Genomic DNA, 20654 nt, shown 5'->3' with positions numbered 1-20654 from the left:
TATGCGTTTAACCTGCAGGCATGCGGGGTTGTGCTTGGCCTGGCTTGCCTGCCCACCCCTCTCTCCAACAGTTTGGGTTGAGAGGGACTTGCCTCCTCACGCACGCTGTGTCCCCCCGGGCTCTCGAGCCGGATCAGCAGGGCGTGTGAGGTCTCCTCCTCTGCGGGTTCCGTGTTCCGCGTTATGGCACTTGGGCCGGTACTCCCATCCAATCCACGCCGTACTCGGCCTTGTTGCCGTCCAAGGTTTGCAGGTGGCCCGGTGTAGTGGTACCCAACTAACTACACGGCCCGATCCGCAAATGCTAGCTCAGCGTTAGTGACTGCAGGGATGTGTGTGTGTGTGTGTGTGTGTGTGTGTGTGTGTGTGTGTGTGTGTGTGTGTGTGTGTGTGTGTGTGTGTGTGTGTGTGTGTGTGTGTGTAGGTATGGGTGCGTGTGCGTATAGGTATGTGCCAGTGTTTTTCGGGGCCTAGACCGGGGCGCACTTGGCAGTTGCACGTCAAAGTTCATGTGACGCTACTGCACGAACGTCTGCCGTCTCGTTCGTCGGTCGGCTTCTCGTTGACATCACGCAGTGATAATGACTTTCTGGGTCGTGCACCTGCGCCTGCCGCTGCTGCTGCTGCTGCTGGCTCGAAGCATGCCGTTTTTAATTCATTGACAGTCCGCACTCTCTGCCGCTTGTTTTTCGTGCTCTCCAATTCACCCTCTTCACACGCCCACAACCCCTTCCTTCGTTCACAGTAGAGGACTTCACTCAGAGTCCGACGGTCCGTAGTGGTCCCCGGCTTGCCTCGCATTTCTGCTCCCATCCTCTTATCATACACACCGTAGAGGTGCCCGCCATAGCGGGCACACAAAAGTCCATGGCAGCGGAGCCCAAGCCCACGCTCGTCACGGCCGAGGGCGGAACCGGCGACTTGTCGTCTGATAGTGTCGACGACGACCCCATACCTCGCCTCCACGCAAAGACCTTTCTGGCCGTCTTTTCCGTCTGCCTAATCTACATGTCCCAGCTGGTCTGTCTTGTCGGCGCCGGTGCTGTAAGCGTCTTCCGCTTTTTGATTACTATTCAGGGGATCGTGTAATCTCCCCCCATTCCCCAAACCACACGTCACACCCGGCTCACACGCACCGGCACGGCAGCAAGGGCAAGTCATCGCAGGACACTTCGGCGGGACGGCGCAGACAGTGTGGTTCTCGGCGCCCATCACCATCATGACGGTTGTCCTCGGGCCGATCGTGGCGCAGGCGGCCGACTACTGGGGGCGGAAGTGGTTTCTGGTGTCGCTGACGCTGGTCGGCGCCGTGGGGACGGTCGTGGTGGCGCGCGCCAGCTCCATGAACATGGCCATTGGCGGGTTCTGCGTCATCGGCCTGGCGTTTGGCGCGCAGCCGCTGCTGCACGTCGTCACGTCCGAGGTCCTCCCGCGGCGGTGGCGGGCCTGGGGCCAAGCGGCCGACATGATATCGAATGCCGTCGGCAGCAGCTTGGGCCTGTATGTCGGCGGCGCGCTGAACCGCACCAGCGACCCGGCGTCGGACGGCTTCCGGTACTATTTCTACATGGCCATGGCGTGCTTCGTGTCGGCGGCCGCCATGTGCGCGCTCGTCTACAGCCCGCCGCCGCTGCCGACGCAGACGCAGTTCACCAACGCCGAGAAGCTCGCCAAGCTGGACTGGGTGGGGTACTTCTTCCTGGCCACGGGCCTGGTGCTCTTCTCGGTCGGGCTGTCGTACTCCAAGAACCCGTACGAGTGGACCGATCCGGCGGTCTCGGCGACGTTTGCCCTCGGCCTGGCGTTCGTCGCCGGGCTCGTCGTGTATGCCACGCGGTTCAAGACGGACGGCATGTTCCACCACGGGCTGTTCACGGGGAACCGCAACTTCTCCATCGCGGCCTTCTGCGTCTTCGCCGAGGGCGTGGCCTTCTTCGCCGCCAACACGTACTTCGCCTTCCAGGTCAGCGTGCTATACGAGCACGACGCGCTGCTCGTCGGCGTGCGCTACAGCACCATGACGATCACGTCGGCCATCGCGGCGTGCCTGACGGCGTGGTACTGCGCCCGGGCGCGGCGCGTGCGCTGGGTGACCGTGCTGGCCTTTTCCATCTTCGTGGCGTGCTTCGCGGCGCTCGCCAACACCAGCCGCGACTCGGACCGGCCCATGTGGGGGTATCCGGTGCTGCTGGGCACGGCGCTCGGCATGACGCTGACGACGCTGGTGACGGCCGCGCAGCTGTCGACGCCGCCCGAGCTCATCAGCATCGCCAGCGGCATCCTGATCAGCGTGCGCTCGCTCGGCGGCACCGTGGGGCTGGCCATCTACAACGCCCTGTTCAACGAGGCCATGGGCCACCTGGGCAGCAACGTCGCGGATGCGGTTCTGGCGGACGGCCTGGCCCCCGAGAACGTCGGCCCGTTCCTCGACGCCCTCGGCTCGCAGAACGCCACGGCGCTGTCGGCCATCCCGGGGGTCACGCCCGAGACGGTTGAGCGCGGGGCCGCAGCGCTGCAGGACACGTACGTCACGGCGTTCAGACACGTCTGGATTGCCGGGGGCTGCTTCGTAGCCCTGGCGGCAGTCGGTGAGTCCCATGCTCTGTTTCCGCTGGATGTTATTGCGATTGCTTATTCGGTTCTGATTACTCAGTCGCCGGTTTCCTGTTCGACCCCAGAAAGGAGTTCAACATGCACATCGACGCGCCGGTCGAGAAGGACGAGGACATGTACTCCGTGTAGGAGGCAGTCATGTGAGAAGCACCCGTGCTATCAATTGCTGAGAAGAGATTTTTTACATTAGTGAATCGTATTTCCGGCTCACCTTGGCCGCTCTTGGCCGAAGTTGGGGCAGTAGATATAGAGGGACCTAATGTCGATAAAGATGTCGACTGTCTCGAGCCGAGCAGTGACTCCATTGGGGTGAGACGGTGAAGTTGATAGAAGTAGAGAAGAAATTGTTGCAGGGAAATAACCAAGTTTGGGCGCAGTAATTATTCCACTAAGTACGATTACTGTGGTCGCGTGCAAAAATAAAACCCCCTTGTCAGGTACCTGTGGGGCAAACCCTTTACGCGTTTTTGACTAATAAGTACTCGGCATGGGGCTTTTTATTACCCATCATATGGAATAACACAGTACGTCTGTTAGCTGCCGGGCTGAAAGTGGTAATCAGAAGTAGAAGTACTTGCCATTGCCTAAATAAGAGGGTGATTTCACCGCGGCTGTGCCGTAGGAACAGCTCGGGATGTCTCTAATCCCAACGTCATTTTGGTTTCGTAAGCCAATTGCTGGATTTGGAAGTTGGGAGTACAGGTAACTGTAACCTTACAATGAATCATGGTCAAAAAACTACCCGGCTAGAGGAATTTACCGGTTCTTGCCGTTCAATTAGTTTCTGCTTGGGATGTTGTGTCACGCGGCTCATGTTCGCGAATGCCGGGCACTGACGCGACGCGGACAACGAGTTCAATGCAAGTCAAAGTCGCAGTCCAGTTTTCAGCTGAATAGCCCAGGCGGATGGCTCTACTTTCAGATGACGTGTAAGAACTCTCAGGTTGAAGCGGCACGCGGTTGTGTTTAAAATTAGGCCGCGGGGGCATCACATTTGGGGATACCAGGGTAAAGTTGATCTGGTAGTTTGCTTCGGCGGTGGTGGAGGATGGGATGGGCCTGTCGCGGAACTGGACGTGGTGGGGAAGGAGAGATGTGGTGCGGTAAAGTTCCTTGATTATGAGGATGTTCTGGATAAGTTGACATTTCAGGCGGACCGGGATCTGGTGAAGAGAGCCATTGCTTTGGTTAAGAGTACTTACAAAAACTTCGTAGTTGTGGGGTGTCAGTTGTAAGGTGTCACGGGTGTCATTGTTTTTATTCCAGAACGGATAGTTTGACTGTGTCTTTGGATATACTGACGGTACCTATTCAAGCCTAATAATACCGCTAAGTGTACTAGTTGGCCGTGCCTCAAATGTAGCGAGCTACGCCTGAATTAAACTATTTCCTCGCGTACTTGGAAATAAAAGAGATTTGAGCCCTTATTCTTGGTACTTGAAAACATATTTGGGGGGTTCTGCTGGGCTTATAGAAGGTGTAGGAGGGCACCCAAGCGACATACAATATCGTTCGCGTTCTAGGGTAATAAAACCGTAGTTTTAGTTGCGTTGGCGGAGGGTTAAAACTTAATCAGGTCTAAGATACCGTCAAAATATCCAGAGGTAGTGTTAATCATTTGTGTGTTTTGAATTGCCATGTTCGGAGCGCACATCGGTCTTGGCGGATCGGTCGTAACTTTCTCGTAAAGGTACTCTACCTTCCTCGCCGTAGACTTGGTATGGAATCGACCTAGGATTTAGTTTTCCGTGTCGCACTTTTGTTCAAATTCCTGCCCGGTTCCGACGCAAAATAAAACTGTTCTGGAGCAAGAATTGCGAATCCATCGACTCAGTCCTAGACTCAATCATAGACGGAGACAACGAAAATGCCATTAATGATGCGCCATCTGTCAACATCAGGTCGACGAGCGGGCTAACGTACGGCGCGCGCATTGCAGAGAGTCAAGACCCGATGGCCCAGCTATCGGTGAGTATGGTTTGGCGTCTATGTCAACCCTGTTCCCCAATTTGAGCATGCGCAGGAGAATGGCTAGCCATGGCGTGAATCCATCTTTATTGTCGTTTTGTTATTGTATTGTGAATACGGTGATGCTGACTTTTGTCTTTGTCTAGTTTAGGGGAAAAGAAAATGTGTGAGATGTATTGAAGCTGGAAATTATTAGGATATCAATGGTTTCTGTCTCGACCTAGTCCTAGGTAGTAACTGGGCTGTTGCCACTTTTGATAATTCCACCCATCAATACAAGCCCACGGCTGACTGTTGCTTGTGATCGCAGAGGGAGTGTATGCAGCGCGTGCGTGTGTGCCAAGGCCACGAAGTCCCTGAAATACGGCAGGAATCTAACTATTAAGGAGGCTTTCTTGCTTACTGGGCTCCAACTAATGTACACCCAAAGAGAAATAGGAGCGTGATCCCTTATCAGTCCTTAACGAACTGGCGCACCAGGAATGTGCCCTGACCAGCGGACAATCCCTTTACCCGTACAATCTGACACTCCTTACCCTCCTTAATGTTAAATGTGAAGGCCTTCCCTACACCCAACTCTCCCAAGCTCTCAGCAATCTTGGCCACTGTGAAAGACGTAGTACATCCTTCCACAAGACGACCAATATGCGGGAGATATTGCATTGTTACGGGGTCGAGGACGGGGACGTGAATACGCCTTGTCGAAAAATCTACATCGTCGTCTTCGTAGAAGTTGTAGATGACCCAGACGGGACCCGGACGACCGTGCTTATCGAGTTCCACCACAACGCCGAAGCCAATAGCGCTCCATTCTCCCTCCTCGATGATCTCGTCCGTGTCGCTAGATCGTACTTCCTCCCAGCTGCGTGGTCCAGTGAAGGCGTAGAGGGGCCCCAGCTGCGCAAAGATAAAGCCATTCCCGGCATCGATATCACCTGAGTCGGTCGAGCGAACCGAATCCTCCCCAGAGCTCCGTTCCTGGCGGCGTCGTTTTTTGGGGCTGCTATTACCAGCCTCGGGAGGAACAAACTTGATAGCAACATTGCTATTGATACCCAATAGGCTGCGATCTATGGTGGACTCATCGTAGTCGTCCGCACCGAGGCTCGGTGTCAAGTAGAAGGCGCTGGGAATGAAGGCATAGCAGGTGAAGACACCGCCGAGTCTACTCTCGCCGAGGAGACAAAGGGCAGGTTGCCCATCTCCATCGTTGCCAGCCACTTGCCACGCGAATCGGAACTCCTAAAGTTGGTCTGACGAATCATCTCGAAGAACTCGCTTTGGGGGACCGCGTAGTTCTCACGGTCCATGCATCGATCAAGCCAAGCTGTATTCCATTCCCAAAACTGTTCTTCAAGTTCGGGTGTGTTCCAGCGACTCTTAATAGCTCCCACCCACTCGACGACGGTGCCGGTACATCGATTCTCTTGATACCAATCAGGCCGCCTGCTGCATCCCTGATTCAAATTGCATCAACCCATAAGTTAGCTGCCTACTGAGTTAAGCATCGCTCTTCCTGTCGTTCTGCTCGCCTTCTTGACCTGACTTCATGACTGGTAACCCCTGGTATTAGGTGTTTTGAGCTGACATTGGGTGAACACATCCAAAACCTTAAGTCCTGCTTTCATTCCACCTCTATGACTTCCTTGTCCAGTATATGCTGCTGCCCTTCTCATTCAATTTAGACCACTTTATTACGACTCTCATGGTACCTAGGTGCACCTATATTATTTCCCGTGCTATTTTCTTCCCAAGAGTCGAAACCGGGCTCCAACGTATTGCACTGCCTGTGGCCCTATCGGCGAATCGGAATTTTCAGGGATGTGCCCGGACGTGGCCGGCCGGGAGATCCCGGAAGCGTCAAGGTTGTAACTTGCTCAACATCGTACGATGATATGGCCTGACGATAATATTATTTGATTACATTTCCCCGGTCGGTCTGACATGCGAAGGCATTAGACCGCCCGGACGGGGAGTGGTAATGGCACATGTGGTGATTAATGAATAGTGGTCCCCGAGGAGGCCGGGGGCGGGCCCATGCAACAGAAGTGGCCAAATTAGCTCGCAAAACGCATTGAATGAGCAGGATAGTATATGCCTATGTATAATCACAGTGATATAATGACATGCAAGAACAAAAAAAACGAAGCATTGGATTAAACACAAAGCATTGGATGCGTTCACCACTCCGCGCCCCTGAAATTCATGGGAAGCTGTAGCAACCGATCCCCATACGCCGTGGGCTTGGGCGGGTTCCCGGCGCGAATATTCATCTGCAGCGACTGGTGCAGCAGCCGGGGAGCCCCCAACGAGGCATCGCGTTTCTTGCGCATGGCCACAAACTCGTCCTCGCTGATGCCGTCGCGCAGATGCTTGTTCTGCGTCCTGTGGTCCTGGACGCTCATCCACGCCATGGGCGTCTTGCGCTCCGGCGGGGGGTAGTCGTGGCCGGTCCAGATCTTGACGTTGGCTGGCAGGCTGAGCAGCCGGCGGCCTGAGGCGAAGAGGCTGTTGGCGCTCCCACCGGGGAAGTCACACCTCGCTGTCCCGACGTCTGCGTGGAAGAGGGAGTCGCCGCAGAAGACGTTGTCTGGTTCGGGGAGGGGTATTAGCTTCTGGTACTGAACATATGGGGAGGCTCTTTTGTTACCTCCTATCTTGTACCCTAGATGGTCGGGGGTGTGTCCTGGGAGGTGCATCGCCATTGCTTTCAAGTTGCCAATCTCAAAGGTCTCGTCGTCGTCTAGCAGCTTGTCGAACGCGTCTTCCTTACACTCGTCGGCGGGGACTCCGTACCTCCGCCCAAACAGGGTTTGCACCAGCCCAATGCGTTTTCCTATGCCAATGGGTGGCCGGCGGCCCTGGGTCTGGGAGAGGCGGTGTTGCAGATAGGACGCTGCTGTGAGATGATCGGCGTGGGCGTGTGTTTCCAGGATTCTGTCGATGGTGTATCCCTTTTCCTTGACCAGAGAGAGCAGGGAGTCGGCACTACCAGTGGTGGCTGCTCTGGTGACGGGATCAAAGTCCAAGACTGGGTCGATGACGACGGCGGTCAGGGTAGACGGGTCGGCCACCACATATTGCCACGTTCCTGTGACTCGTTCGAAGACGCTGTGAATCGTAGGTTGAACAGCCGGAGTGGTGGATGCAGTGCTGTACAACGCCTGGCTACTTTTGAGGATGGTGGAGGTCGGAATGGAATGGTAGCATAGGGGTCCACGACTTCTTGATGATTTTGGCGGGAACGCCTGGCCAGAGAATGGCCTTATCATGCGGCATGTGTCGAATTGGTGGACCTGCCCGGCCAGAAGGACGCGGGCCGTTGGTTGCCATTTGGCATTGCCTTGAGGTCGAAGGGGTATCATCATGATTTCGACCGATTGATTTTCTATAGATAAACAAATGATGAGATGATAACAAATGATGAGATGATCAGAAGGATGGTTCTGCAGAGCGAACTGGTACCTCAAGCTTGTTTTATTACGTTTATGATGTGAGCTCACCACCACCACTAGCTCCTGCCCGCTGGGCTGGGGTTCCCCGCGTCGGCGACTCAGCAACCTGTTCGCCGACCACCCTCAACGCTCCACCAAAAATCCACTCTCCAACGGCTGGAACAGCGCGACAATTCCTCGGGTCACCCGGGCGGGCGGGCCTCAGGGTCAGTGGAGCTAATGCTGTCGGAAAGTGCCACCAGCATCTTGGCTCTTGGGCCACTGCATGGAATTGCTAGCGCGGTGGCCGCCATCAAACAAAGCACGCAATTTCTGAATTCCTTGTTCGTTTAAATCGCTCTAAAAACCACATACAAGCCCGAGCTTTAAACCCCTTTTCAGCGATTACGCAAAGCTCCATACAGGCTTGTCGAGGTTTGATTTTTCCTCTTTATTGATCCTTCCTTCCTTTTCCCCAAGGGCTTCGGGAGGAATCCGATTCCGGCAGCCAAATATTGCGTCATTTTGTCTTGGACACCCAACATGATGCGCACTCGTGTCGCGCCGGCGGCATTTACCGCCGCCCGCTCGATTTTCACCCCGGAGACGGTTCAGGGCGTCCGTAATCTGGCGACTGCTGCGGCTCCCGTGGACTCTTCGACCCGGAGTCACAAGGTCGTGGTGGTTGGCGGTGGCACTGCTGGCCTGACCATCGTCCACCAGCTCCTTCGATCCGGCAAGTTTTCCAAGGATGATCTCGCAGTCATCGACCCAGCCGAGTGGCACCACTATCAGCCCGGCTGGACTCTGGTTGGCGGCGGGTTGAAGACGCGGGAGGAGCTGCGACAGCCGTTGGGAAGCTTGATCGACCCAAAGCTCAAGTTTTACAACGACAGTGTGCAGACCTTCTCGCCAGAGAACAACCTCGTCACCCTCGGAAACGGCGACAGACTCAGCTACGAACAGCTTGTGGTGGTGCCTGGCATCAGCATCAACTACGGCAACATCAAGGGCCTGCCCGAGGCTTTGGCTGATCCGAACTCTCTGGTCTCGTCCATCTACGGCTACGAAACCTGCAACAAAGTCTTCCAAACCATCCAGAAGCTTCAAAAAGGCACGGCTATTTTTACCCAGCCCGCGGGCGTTGTCAAGTGCGCTGGCGCTCCCCAAAAGGCTATGTGGCTCGCCTTGGATCTCTGGAAACGAGCAGGCCTGTACAAGCCTAGCGACCCCTCCAGCTCACCCATCAAAATCGCCTTTGCCACTGGCCTGCCCACCATGTTCGGTGTACCCAAGTACAGTGCGAAGCTCGAGGAGTTGCGCAAGGAGAGGGGCGTAGAGGGACTCTTCCAGCACGACCTGGTCGCCGTCGAGGGCAACACCGCCACCTTCTCTCGCGCCGACGAGGGGGGAAAGCAAGTCACGCGCAAGTTTGACCTGATGCACGTGGTGCCAAAGATGGGACCGCATGCCTTTGTCAAAAGCAGCCCCCTGGCAAATGAAGCCGGCTTCGTTGACGTTGATGATGGCACGACTCGCTCAACAAAGTTCGGCAATGTGTGGTCTGCAGGCGATGCTTCCAGCTTGCCGACGTCCAAGACGGCCGCGGCCATCACGGCTCAGGCCCCAGTCCTTATCAACAACCTACTGCGAACCATAGAAGGCAAAGAGCCCGAGTCCATTTATGACGGGTACACATCGTGCCCGCTTGTCACAGAGTACGGCAAGGTGCTTCTTGCCGAGTTCAAGTATGGAGGAGTGCCGAAGGAGACTTTCAACTCGTGGTTTGGCATCGATCAGATCGAGCCTCGTCGTGCCTTCTACCATCTGAAGAAGGACTTTTTCCCATGGGTTTACCAGAAGTACATGGTGAAGGGCACTTGGGCCGGACCGAAGGGCTGGACGAGGTAGGGGAAGGGACAAGTGCGATCTAAGATTGACAACTTGGAGTAATTAATGCAACGGGAAGAGCATTTAGAGGCATAAACATGATACCTTAGAAATTTCTTCACGGCTACACGTTCACACTGCATGAAGGTTACGTGATTGAGAAGCACCAACGACGAAACAACCGCAGATAAAATGTCCAACCACAGATAAAATGTCTCGAACACAGGAAACCCCTCTCGCCCCTCTCCCCTCACACCTCGCTCCGCGACTTCCGAAACCGAGAGAAAAGGCCTAGCACTCGTGAACATGGGACTCATCAACACTTCCAGCCTTGACCTTGAAGAGTTCATGGGCTCCAGCATTCCTCCCTATGCAATTCTCCCTCACACCTGGGACGCAGACGATGTCTCGCTGCAAGAGTTTGAGTCCCCGACCGCCGCGACGAGGGCGAAGAAAGGATACGCCAAGATCACCAAGACATGCAGTCTCGCCCGCAGCAACGACATCAACTACGCCTGGGTCGACACTTGCTGCATCGACAAAAGCAGTAGTGCCGATCTCACCGAAGCCGTCAATTCAATGTTTCAGTAGTACAAGTCTTCTCTGATTTGCTGCGCCTATCTTTCAGACCTGGAAACCATTGTCATCGACGACAGCTCGAATGTGATTCCAACCTTTGAAGAATTGTGCCCTTGCCGCTGGTTCACTCGTGGGTGGACTCTCCAGGAGTTGATTGCTCCAGAGAAAGTCTACTTCATCGACCAAAATTGGAACTACCGGGGCTCAAAGCACGATATCGGGGCTTCAATTTCCAGTATCACCGCTATCCTAGCAAGTGTGTTGCACGACAGCGCCGAGATGTCCAAGTTCCCGGTTTCCTTCAGGATGTCATGGGCGTCAGTCAAGATATACAACACGTGTCGAGTACACAGCCTACTGCCTCATGGGAATATTTGACGTCAACATGCCTCTTTTGTACGGAGAAGGGGCAAAGGCGTTTATTTGGCTCCAGCACGAGATTATGAGGACAAGCAGTGACATTTCGATCCTCGGCTGGAATTCTGGTGTCATGGATGTCGGGACAGAGAACCGACATCCCAGGGATCTCATATCTGGGCACCATAGAGTTCTTGCATCGTCTCCTCGAGACTTTTCCCATCCGGGCCCATTGGAGCAAAAGGTTGCGAAAGAATCTTCCATCACGAACATTGGCATGCGCATCAAGACCGCGCTGTACCTGATTTGTCTGAATGGATGCTCGCTCCGCAGCTGCCATTGCGACGCCACGGCACGCAAGTACGTCCTCGGCACGACTCTTCAATCAAGCGAAGTCGGCCGTGAATCGCATTGCGGAATTATGTTGGACAAGTTGCTAGATGGCCACTTCGTAAGGTCCGGCAATGGGTTACTTGAGCTCCTGATGGGAGCCGACATTGACAGAACGAGAAGTGTACCCATCTACCTCGAAACTAGCGCTATCACCTTGTCCTCACGCTTCCCCTTACGACTGAACGACATCATCATGCCTGTATTCTTCGATCGCCGGTTTTAGATTATCGGCGCTATTCCAGAAGAGGCGTAGGATTTTAGTCATCAGTCTAGTAGCCACTAGCAAGCTGCTATATATTGCTAACTTTACATAGAGGCTCCGAACGCGGGAGAGACCATGAGCGTAGTTAACGGTGGCGTGTAAGTGACCTCCACGCTCCTAGCTTAGCATATGCTGACCTTGGTGTTTAGTTGTATGGTTGATGTGGGTGGAGGAGAGATGTGTGGACAGTGTTTCATTTCGCAGCCGTCGGTAGGTTGAGACGGAGCTTATGCGGAGTTCCGTGTAGTTTGCTGAGTTCTCTTAGTTTCGACGATATATTCGCCGCGAGCATCCCGGCGCCAGTGAGCCCCTCCCTCCTCCCCCCTGTGTCGGAATATGCTGACATCACCAGTCACCAACCCCGTTGGCCCTGTCAATGCCAACGTAAACCACCAACACCGCGGCCATTGGTAAGCGCCGTTGTTTCAGTATAAGCTGCATACATCCCGCTAATTCGGTTGTAGCGTGCTGAAGAAGTTTGTTTTGTCTGGCGCCTGGCGTGACGCCTCCTTCGTTTTGGAGCTTGGGTGAGTCCTTACCTCAGCTTAAGTTGGAACCCAGCCTCAGCTAATACTGAATAGTCAAAGTCCTCCTAACGGTCTACTTGACCGTTATGCCGACCAGTGCGAGGCCATTGCGTAAGTGAATCCTACACCCCTTGCTTCAGCTTATGCCTACTGACCATAGTATAGAGCGGCGAACGACGACTTTGCCGCGAGCTTTGGCACGCGTTTCCACCACCTGGTAAGTCCACCTTCAACTCCTCATAAGCTGACCATGTATTAGATATCTACTGCCATATATTTAACGTCTATCATCTATTAAGGAATCATCATCCCTTCCCGTTGCCTAGCGCAGCAGGATCCCAGCCTCTGCTGCCAACATACGCCCTGTGCTGGCGGAACTCTCCTCCAACTCCCTCTTCTTAATCCCCCACCCAGCCCTTCCCAAGGGTAAGTCGAGCCGCTACTCGGTGACCCCTTCCCCCAGTGGTGGCCCGTGAGTGGAAAGCCATTATCCCAGGAGGGGAGACTCGGCATATGCCGAGTCTCGGCGATGCTAACCTCTCCATTGAGGTTGACATTGAGAAGGACGATTCCAGGGATGGGAATGGAGGCGCCGAGGACGATATTGTGCTTCTGCTGCGTGCCCAACTCGAAACTGGGTCTGGAGAGTATGAGGTCGTTGAACTGGACTATCCGCCTCAAAGACCCTTACCAGTTGGGTCTCCGGCCCTCGAGCCCATACTCAGCATCAGCTCCCCAGTCGACCCGACTGAACCTGCCCCTACCCCGCCAATCCCACAGCTTCCCCATCTCGAGTTACCGGACCCAGAGCCTGCTCCTAATCATGCTCTTGGGATGGCAACGCGGACTCGCCAATCGCTCCGTCAACTTGTCTGTATACTAGTCAAGACTTAGCTTATGCCGAGTCCTCGCTAATACCTCGTTTCGTACTGAGTCATCGCTAACACCTCCTTTTATAGCATGACTATGTCCCGACCCCTCGCTCCTCGGGCAAGCGCAAGGTAAGACGTCACATCCCAGCTCAGCCTCAGCATATGGTGACCTCTCTTCTAGCGTGGGCCTAGCCCTCCACCTAACCCAGGCTCCCCCCCCGAGCCCGATTCGCCGACCCCTGCCCCCAAGAAGCACCGCAAGGCCCGCGCCCCCAAGAAGACCAAGGGCGTAGAGCCCACTCGTGAGTACTCCGAGCAGATGCTGAGTCTTGATCTCTTTGCTGACCGGGAATAGGTCGCTCTAGCCGCCGTATCCCTGCCCCCGCTGTCCTGTCGGCCGTGTAAGGGCTCAACTTATGCCGAGGCCGGAGTCTGCTTTAGCAGAAGAATAGGAGGAAGGATAAATAGGATAAGGAGACAGGAAATAGGTAGCAGAATTAATGAATTTTCCCCTCAGCATATGCCGAACCGTGATTATATTTTAATTTCGCATTCTGTACGCTATGTACACGATTCCATTCTTCCAGCTCTTCCACTTGCCTCAATAGAGCCTCTTCTTCCGCCCGCTCTTCCTCTACCCGCCTTTCCTCTGCCCGCCTCGCAATAATTGCCTCCTTTTTCTCTTGCTCCACAGCTAACCTGGCGCGTATGATTTCCATACGCTCAATGTGTGCTTTACCGTCCCTTTGAGTCGTAGAAACGCTGCCTTGCGTTCGTTTTCTCGTGGGTAGCGGGGAGGATAAAATGGGTGAGGATAAAATGGGTGAGGAGAGTTGACCTAGCATATGCCGAGCCGGGGTTTGAGCCCTTGGTCGAGGTGTTCGGGAGGCTTGACTGAATGATGGTGCCGTAGAGGGCTGTCGGCTGCTAGCAGGAGACGACATTACTGTAATGCTATCACGTATACTGTTATCGTCGTCACTAATCTCGGCATCTGCGAAAGCACGGTTGACAGATGGGCTGACCCGATGCTGAGCCGATGTCGGGGTGTCGTACGGGTTTGAGGGGTTAAAAGGAAGACTGGGGTCTATTTCTCTCCTTTTGGCCTGTTTTCGTAGCCCCTTTTCCCGAGAGCGGAGTTGTCCTGATAACCGGGCTTGTGTAGAAGTGTTACGGCAAGTTTTAGAAGTACCAAACTGCAGCTCAATATCGGCCTTATCTCCCTTATCGTTTATATGTCGTTTTAATCTATCTTCAAGTTAATTTTATCAATGCATATACCAAACTTCGATTGATGACTTACTCAAGGACTGCTGCTAATAGTGATAACTTTCGCCCCGTGGCATTATTATCTTCAAAGTGGGAGACCTCTGCCATGTTTGTATTCTTTCGAGCATAAGTCCAGGCTAAGCCGGGAACAAAAGACTCGCTCTGGAGCAAAGCTGAAACAATCCATGGCTTTTGCTTCCCTTTAAACCAAGACTTCAACTGGGGATAGAGTGTGCATAGGCCTTGTATACGCTGCAGGTATTCTGTCCGAGATTTGGCTTCCCAGATAACTTTGAGCTGGGGGAAGGCAGCGTGCCGGGAAGAGAATTTCTTTTGGAAATTACGCTGAACGTGCACAGAGCAGAAGATTAGTATTATGCTGTAGGTGCTCTGTCTATTCGTATTTGGGCTCCAAAGAGTGGAGGTAATTTCCTAATCCTGAAGATCCAATCGTTAGTTTAAATTTGACCTAGCCGATGCTGAACCTACCCCTGGCTTGTGTTCCGTCCATATCAGCCGTTATCGCTTGCACACCGGTGCCATGGATGTGATTCCATTTAAACAATTGGCCTGTAATACTTCTGCAAGTGTTAAAGGTCTCTTGAAATAATCGTTGATAAATGGAAGTGGTGGCCTGGTTAAGGAAACTGTTGGAATGTGTCAAGCAGAAGGGCCTCGAAGGTTCTAGATAGAGACTTCGCCACCCACTTCCCTACCACAATAGTAGTATAAGAAGGGGCTTTCTGGCACTGCCAGAAAGCTAGAGAGAAGAACACACATCTACAATCCATCACTTGAACCACCAGCTTTTCGGCGTACAGTTACGCCCTGTTGATTCCAGTACCGGTACCCTGGTGAATCCAACAGAAACCATATAAAAATGTTTCCGTCCCTAATTTGAGCTTAGCATCTGCCCAAACAAGGCTAAGATAAGACTTACGATGAACCCTCTCGTCAAAACCGACAAGGGAAAAAAGCATAACACCACCTTGCACCATTTTGAAGGATAAATCTATCTCCAAAAACGTTGCACCCGCCCTCCGCCGCAGCTGAGTATTGGTTGCACAAATTATGAGCCAATGCTAATTATTAATGTTGATTATACGCCTAATCCACCGCTGTTTGGGTGGCAAGAACGATTCAAGGTGGAACTCCCGCACAACCCCTGTATTAAGTCAGCTGATGCTCGGTGTTGTTCAAATCTCTTACCTACCTGCAAATGCACACCCGTCAGGAAACTGTAATAAACGCTCGTTTTGAATTAAAATAGTAAGCCGGTCTTCAATATTGAGGCTATTGTGATTAGACCGGAGTGTAAGGGCGCTATATTTAGCATGCAGCGCAGCGAATTGTAGATGGAGGATGAAACACCCTGCTTAAGTTAGCACTCAGCATACGCTGAAACAGGAATGCACCTACGCGTGGTGAGCGTTGCAACGTTTGTTGGACGTATTGCAGCCTTAGTATCCTCGATCAACTGAGCTGGTGCTCTGGATGGAGGTGGAGGGTGGTGTGTGTGTGACTGCCTCGATGTTATAATAATCCAAGAAAATAGAGCTGTTCGTTGTGGGATGAAGATATCTAGTAATACGTTTCATTGATGATGCTTTGTATTGCTCCGACCTTGTGGATGGTCGAAGCCTAGAAGATGGTAAGTATATGTATTCACATAAAGGATAAAAACGTACCGCAATATTTTCGTCTTCCCATAGGTGATGCCAGCCACACACATTGAGCATCAACTAAATCTATGGCACGCTAACATAATGATCTGAAATATTCAATATCAAATCGTGCAGTGTATTGTATAATAGGCCATGCAGTTTGCCATGACTCCGAATCCGAGCTTCGAGGGTAACCCACAAAAAGCGTCTAGACGGTGTCAGCATCTGCCGAGTCGAGCTCGAGCAGTGGCTTACCTCATGTCGAGTAAACATTGTCATATGTTGCCCCCGGCACCTCTCCAACCCAGCTTGAGTCTTGCAAGGGTAATCCCCCTTATCGTTCCAAATATTACAATAACCCTGGTAAGTACTATATATACGTTAAGCTTAATCTAGAACAAAACTGGAAGTCTTTACTTACTTTTCTGTCATAGTTTTTACAGCCTCGGTCAAATTCGACCCATCAACGTCCCCACGTCCTTGTCGTTTCGGGAGGTCAGCATGCAAGCTTAACTTCACTTTATCGAACGCTGGGCACGGAGTCAAAATATCCTTAGGAGCTGCTCCACAGACTTTCACTCCTGTACGCTTATAAGCCATGTGCCAGGCAGAGTTTAACGACGTATCATTGCTGTCTTGGTTTAGACGTGGCGACCCAACAAAGAAATCGCCCCACAACGAATCTCTGCCCCTGTCATCTAATTTCCCGCCCTTCAACTTCAACACAACACAACTTCATCAATTCAGGCTCGAATAGCTTCAAAATACATCATGTCGAACCGTCGAGAGCAGTTAATTCAATCTGCAATACTTGCAGTTGAACAGGGCGCATCGCAGAAGCAGGCCGCGCATGACTTCGGGATCCCTCCTTCTACCCTCTGCAAACGCATCCACGGGGCAGAAAATCGAGCACAAAGTAAACAAGCCGAAAGAAACCTCTCCAATGCGCAGGAAAGCTTCCTAGCCGACTGGTGCCTCAATGAGGAAGCTGCAGGCAGGGCTCCTAGCCGTCGTCAGGTGCAGAGATTCGCTCAAGCTATACTCAATGAGGCCGGCACGAAAAAGACCATTGGGGAGCGATATGTGGACCGCTTCCTACGCCGCAACCCGGCGGTAAAGATGAAGAATTCAACCTTGTTGGAATCCTCTCGAGTCTGCGGATTTACTCGTGAAGCTTATGAAGCTTTCTTCAAGCGCCTGGCCTTCCAAATCAAGGATAAAAAGGTCATCCCGGCCAACATCGCTAACATGGATGAGCACGGCATGCAGGAGCTCGAGACCCGGGCCGGAAAGGTCATAGGAAGCTCCCTGACGAACCGAACCTACGTGAAAAGCTCTGATGCAACAACCTGGGTTTCAGTTATCGAATGCGGCACTGCTGAGGGCGTTCGTTTGAAGCCCGTGATCATATTTACCGGGGCCAGTCTTCAAGGACAACACTTTCCTGATAACTTCAACCTGACGAAGGAATTCCGGGAATGGAAGTACGATTACTCAATTACAGGCTGGAGCAACGCCAGTATTGCGCTGAAATGGCTCAAAGAGGTCTACCTGATCCAAACAAAGCCCCAAAGGCCGGGCGAATGGCGTATACTGATCCTTGACGAACATTCGAGCCATATGAACGAAAAATTCATGTTAGCGGCCTTCCAAAATAAGGTCCAGTTCGTCTATTTACCTTCTCATACATCGCACAAGTCTCAGCCTCTCGATCGCTCGGTCTTTTCACCTTTAAAGACCTATTTTAGGGAAAATACCAAGGCCCTCGCGAGCTTCACATCGTCAGCTCCTGTCAACAAGGTTCGGTTCCTTTACTGCTACAGAGATGCCTCGGGTAAAGGCATGAGTGCCCGTAACATCATGTCGGGCTTCAGTAAAACCGGGATTTGGCCCTTCAACCCGGCTTGTTTACTTGATGACCCTGAGGCGGTCAAGGACAATGAGGCACTCCCGGCCCGGCCTTCAACACCGCCGCCGACGGCCCCGAACGACGATGACAGGCTCTTCAAAACACCGCACGGCAGTCAGGACATCAAGAAGTACCAGGACAGTATTCGGAATGCCCTCAGTCCGGCTCAGCGGCGTGTGCGGGCCTTGTTTACTAAGGTCGGGAGGTCCCTGGATCTGAAGAATACAGAGATCGCGTCTTTGAAGGCACAAATTACGCATCTCACAACCGAATTAGAGGCTTCAAAGCCTCGCACGCGTAAGAGGGTATATGAAGATGGAAATGAGCGATTTGCACGTATAGAGGACATCGCCAAGGCACAAAAAGCTAGTCAAATACCCCCAAAGCGGAAAAAAACGGCTCGGGCAGAAAGCCAGCCACATGCAGTCGAAGAAGCCCGGGAAATAATCGCCCGTGGGCTCGAACAATATAGACAGGCCGAAGAAGAGGATTGAGTATTTTTTTGCTAGTTATTTTGTGTAGAAATGGATAATTTGCGCCCGTGGAGTGGGTGTGGGCATGGCGTGGGCCAATTTCGTTGTGGGGCGATTTCTTTGTTGGGTCGCCACGTCTAGCATAAACTTAAGCTTAGCTTGAAAGATACTTACCTTGAGAATTTCAGCTTCGTTTTTAAAATTGTTGCAGTCGTTCTACCTTTAAAGGTGGTGTGAAATTGAATCTTCATTTATCTCTATGACCCATGTTGAGCTTTTTCAGGGTTAGGTTTTTTTGACCCATGTTGGGCTTTTTATGACCCAAGTTGAGCTGCGACCTGCAAGAATGAAGATCGGCCTGGTGGTGTCGCCATGCCGTTTTCAACGGACCTAATTAATTCATCCATGTTGAATGGCGAGTTTTGTCTGGGCTGGTCGCTTAGGCGTAGGTGGCCAAGCCAATCAAAGATGCCACCGGTCTCGTGTTGGGTGGAAACTGAAGGCGTTTACCCGCCGGAAGCTGAGCTCGGTGAACTTGGCCTCCGTGACGGGAATTGGGACGGCGTCAACGAGATGGACGGTGTGTGGCGCGGTGAGCGAGAGATGGCCGGGGCAGGAGTTGTGAAGGTTTCTGGGTATCTCTCGATGGAAGGAATAGGGAAGTCCGGACCACCCTCAACTGATTGAAGCACAGATGGCTGTTCATGCCCAACGAGCAGAATTGAATTGACGGCCCCTGTTTGTGCAGCAGATGGTTCAGGGGTGGTGGAGCGATGACCAAAGCTGGTCCCAGAACGAGAATGGTTTGAATCGGTGGATGAAGTAGTAGACAAGCTGGGGCTATTCGCAGAGGAACGAGCGCGACTTGTTGAAGTGTGGACTGGACCTACGGAGTGGGGCTGAGAACTTGCACGACTGACAGTGCTTGCGAGCGCTGATTGACTCGGGGGAGTGAAAGCTCGTGATGCAGAAGCTGAGAAAGAGCCATGACTGTGATGGCGATATGGGGCGGTGCTCGTAGTGCCAGGAGTTGTCACATAATTTACAACGCTGCTAAATTAAGGGCAAAAAGGTGCTTGTATTCGGAAGGAAAGAACAGTGGGCGTAGCCTAGATACCGTAGTTATGCGGCATTCGGCTGACACAGCCTAGGCTGTAAGTGGTCTAGCATGCGCGCCACCTGCGCCCACATGTGGCTCAGATGCGGCTCCTTCTGACAGGAGTCCGGGTACCATGAGACCATGGAGAAGGCGAATGCGCTGTATTGTTGCTGGGAGGTTGAGGTTGAGAGCTGCGAATGGAAAATTGGGGGCCGTTGCTTGGGACTTCAAAGCCCTGAAACCCAAATTGGCCTCCTTGCAGTCCCAAGAAGCCAGATAAGGATGTCGGAACAGTGTTGATTGCGCCAGCCATTGGCTGAGAGGTGGTGGCACTAGTGGGCCCCGGACTCGTAGACCACCGGGAAGGTGCGCCGGCCATGGACGCGGTGGTACTGGCGGGCACCGGGGCGGGGATTTCTGTAGACCACGGGGACGATGTGCCGACTACTAGCAGAGAGACGGGTCGTGTCGTGGTGTGGGACTCCCGTATACCACGGGGAGGACACGCCCACCAGAGACGCGGTGGCACTGGTAGGTCGTGGGGTTGGGTCCTGGGGGGCCCGTAGCCCACGAGAGGTAATGACCTGTATTCATCACGGAGGCGGGATCTCGAGAGCCGAACTGCCCCTGGGGGGCATGCCGGCTGCAGACAAGTTGTTGGAATCCGAAGACGATTCATTGTCGGATGAATGGAGAGGCTGCATTTGTCAAGGTTAACTGGTCCGTACTCCGCAGCAGCAAACCAATGAAAATGTACGTAATGAAAACACAACCTACCGGCCTAGTGCTCATGGCGACGATCTGGATGAGAGTTGTCGAATATGAATATGGGCGAAATTGGGCGTGCGGTACCTATGAAACAAGTGGGTTCACATCCGAAAACTGTGTGTCACAGGCGGAGGGAACTGTGTGTCATAGGCGGAGGGAACTGCGTGTCATAGGCGGAAGGCAGGATGGCTGAGGGAAGAAGCGCCTCTTAAAAGCAGCAAGCACCTCAATTGTCAAGCGGAAGGTCCGCGTTCACGCACTTTTTGTTCCTGCACGGGGCATCAAAAGCGGCCTACGGGGAAACGTTCCGCTTGACTAACACGTGCTTCTTGGCCCGTGGGTGAGACCTCGAAGCTGTCCCTTTGACCCAGGGGTCGATGCATGGGGGGGCAGCGCTTGACCATCCCTGACAGGCTGCTATTGGCTGACCGCGCTACCCTGCCACGATGGTTTTCGTGAGACATCGCATTCCAGTAAGTGCGTATTTCGACGGCACACTATCATCTCCGGCAGCTCCTGCCGCAGTCTCGCCACTGTGTCGAGCACAGTGCGAGGGTGGAAGTCGCGACCAAGGCGC

The 20654-nt window shown here is 53.2% G+C and overlaps 5 protein-coding genes across 5 annotated transcripts; 3 read left to right on the top strand and 2 right to left on the bottom strand.

Annotated features, from left to right (window-relative positions):
* The first annotated feature begins 497 nt into the window (after positions 1 to 497).
* Positions 498 to 3070, top strand: B0T26DRAFT_871923 (major facilitator superfamily domain-containing protein). Its single transcript, XM_060447940.1, has 3 exons — positions 498 to 1044; positions 1148 to 2588; positions 2654 to 3070. Exons 1-3 carry the CDS (start codon positions 868 to 870, stop codon positions 2740 to 2742), a joined length of 1707 nt encoding a protein of 568 aa, XP_060296237.1. The 5' UTR covers positions 498 to 867; the 3' UTR covers positions 2743 to 3070.
* A 1964-nt stretch (positions 3071 to 5034) lies between these two features.
* B0T26DRAFT_675750 (uncharacterized protein) lies at positions 5035 to 5891 on the bottom strand (the record flags this gene model as incomplete). Its single annotated transcript, XM_060439876.1, has 2 exons — positions 5035 to 5707; positions 5737 to 5891. 2 exons carry the CDS (start codon positions 5889 to 5891, stop codon positions 5035 to 5037), a joined length of 828 nt encoding a protein of 275 aa, XP_060296236.1.
* Positions 5892 to 6630: 739 nt separating this feature from the next.
* On the bottom strand, positions 6631 to 8064 carry B0T26DRAFT_709920 (beta-lactamase-like protein). Its single transcript, XM_060441955.1, has 2 exons — positions 7232 to 8064; positions 6631 to 7171 (listed from the first exon to the last, which is right to left on the bottom strand). The coding sequence occupies exons 1-2, from the start codon at positions 7947 to 7949 to the stop codon at positions 6762 to 6764; spliced, it is 1128 nt and encodes a 375-aa protein (XP_060296235.1). The 5' UTR covers positions 7950 to 8064; the 3' UTR covers positions 6631 to 6761.
* A 494-nt stretch (positions 8065 to 8558) lies between these two features.
* On the top strand, positions 8559 to 9926 carry B0T26DRAFT_645920 (Sulfide:quinone oxidoreductase; the record flags this gene model as incomplete). The annotated part of the gene is made up of 1 exon (XM_060437772.1): positions 8559 to 9926. The coding sequence occupies one exon, from the start codon at positions 8559 to 8561 to the stop codon at positions 9924 to 9926; it is 1368 nt and encodes a 455-aa protein (XP_060296234.1).
* Positions 9927 to 10211: 285 nt separating this feature from the next.
* On the top strand, positions 10212 to 11030 carry B0T26DRAFT_740840 (uncharacterized protein; the record flags this gene model as incomplete). The annotated part of the gene is made up of 4 exons (XM_060443892.1): positions 10212 to 10495; positions 10562 to 10771; positions 10812 to 10971; positions 11007 to 11030. The coding sequence occupies 4 exons, from the start codon at positions 10212 to 10214 to the stop codon at positions 11028 to 11030; spliced, it is 678 nt and encodes a 225-aa protein (XP_060296233.1).
* Between the last annotated feature and the right edge of the window lie 9624 nt (positions 11031 to 20654).

This window comes from Lasiosphaeria miniovina, assembly GCF_030549165.1.
Source record: "Lasiosphaeria miniovina strain SMH2392-1A chromosome Unknown B0T26scaffold_4, whole genome shotgun sequence".
NCBI lineage: Eukaryota > Fungi > Ascomycota > Sordariomycetes > Sordariales > Lasiosphaeriaceae > Lasiosphaeria > Lasiosphaeria miniovina.
The sequence above is the reverse complement of the archived record's forward strand: the minus strand, read 5'-3'. Positions and strand labels throughout refer to the sequence as shown.

What these genes read in the sequence shown, in the direction of transcription:
- B0T26DRAFT_709920 (XM_060441955.1), bottom strand. Translation starts at nt 7,949, where the DNA reads ATGATGATACCCCTTCGACCTCAAGGCAATGCCAAATGGCAACCAACG. An exon ending in TCTAGGGTACAAGATAGGAG is followed by an intron (nt 7,172 to 7,231) that starts GTAACAAAAGAG and finishes TCCCCGAACCAG; the next exon opens with ACAACGTCTTCTGCGGCGAC.
- B0T26DRAFT_871923 (XM_060447940.1), top strand. Translation starts at nt 868, where the DNA reads ATGGCAGCGGAGCCCAAGCCCACGCTCGTCACGGCCGAGGGCGGAACC. An exon ending in GTCTTGTCGGCGCCGGTGCT is followed by an intron (nt 1,045 to 1,147) that starts GTAAGCGTCTTC and finishes CCGGCACGGCAG; the next exon opens with CAAGGGCAAGTCATCGCAGG. An exon ending in CGTAGCCCTGGCGGCAGTCG is followed by an intron (nt 2,589 to 2,653) that starts GTGAGTCCCATG and finishes CTGATTACTCAG; the next exon opens with TCGCCGGTTTCCTGTTCGAC.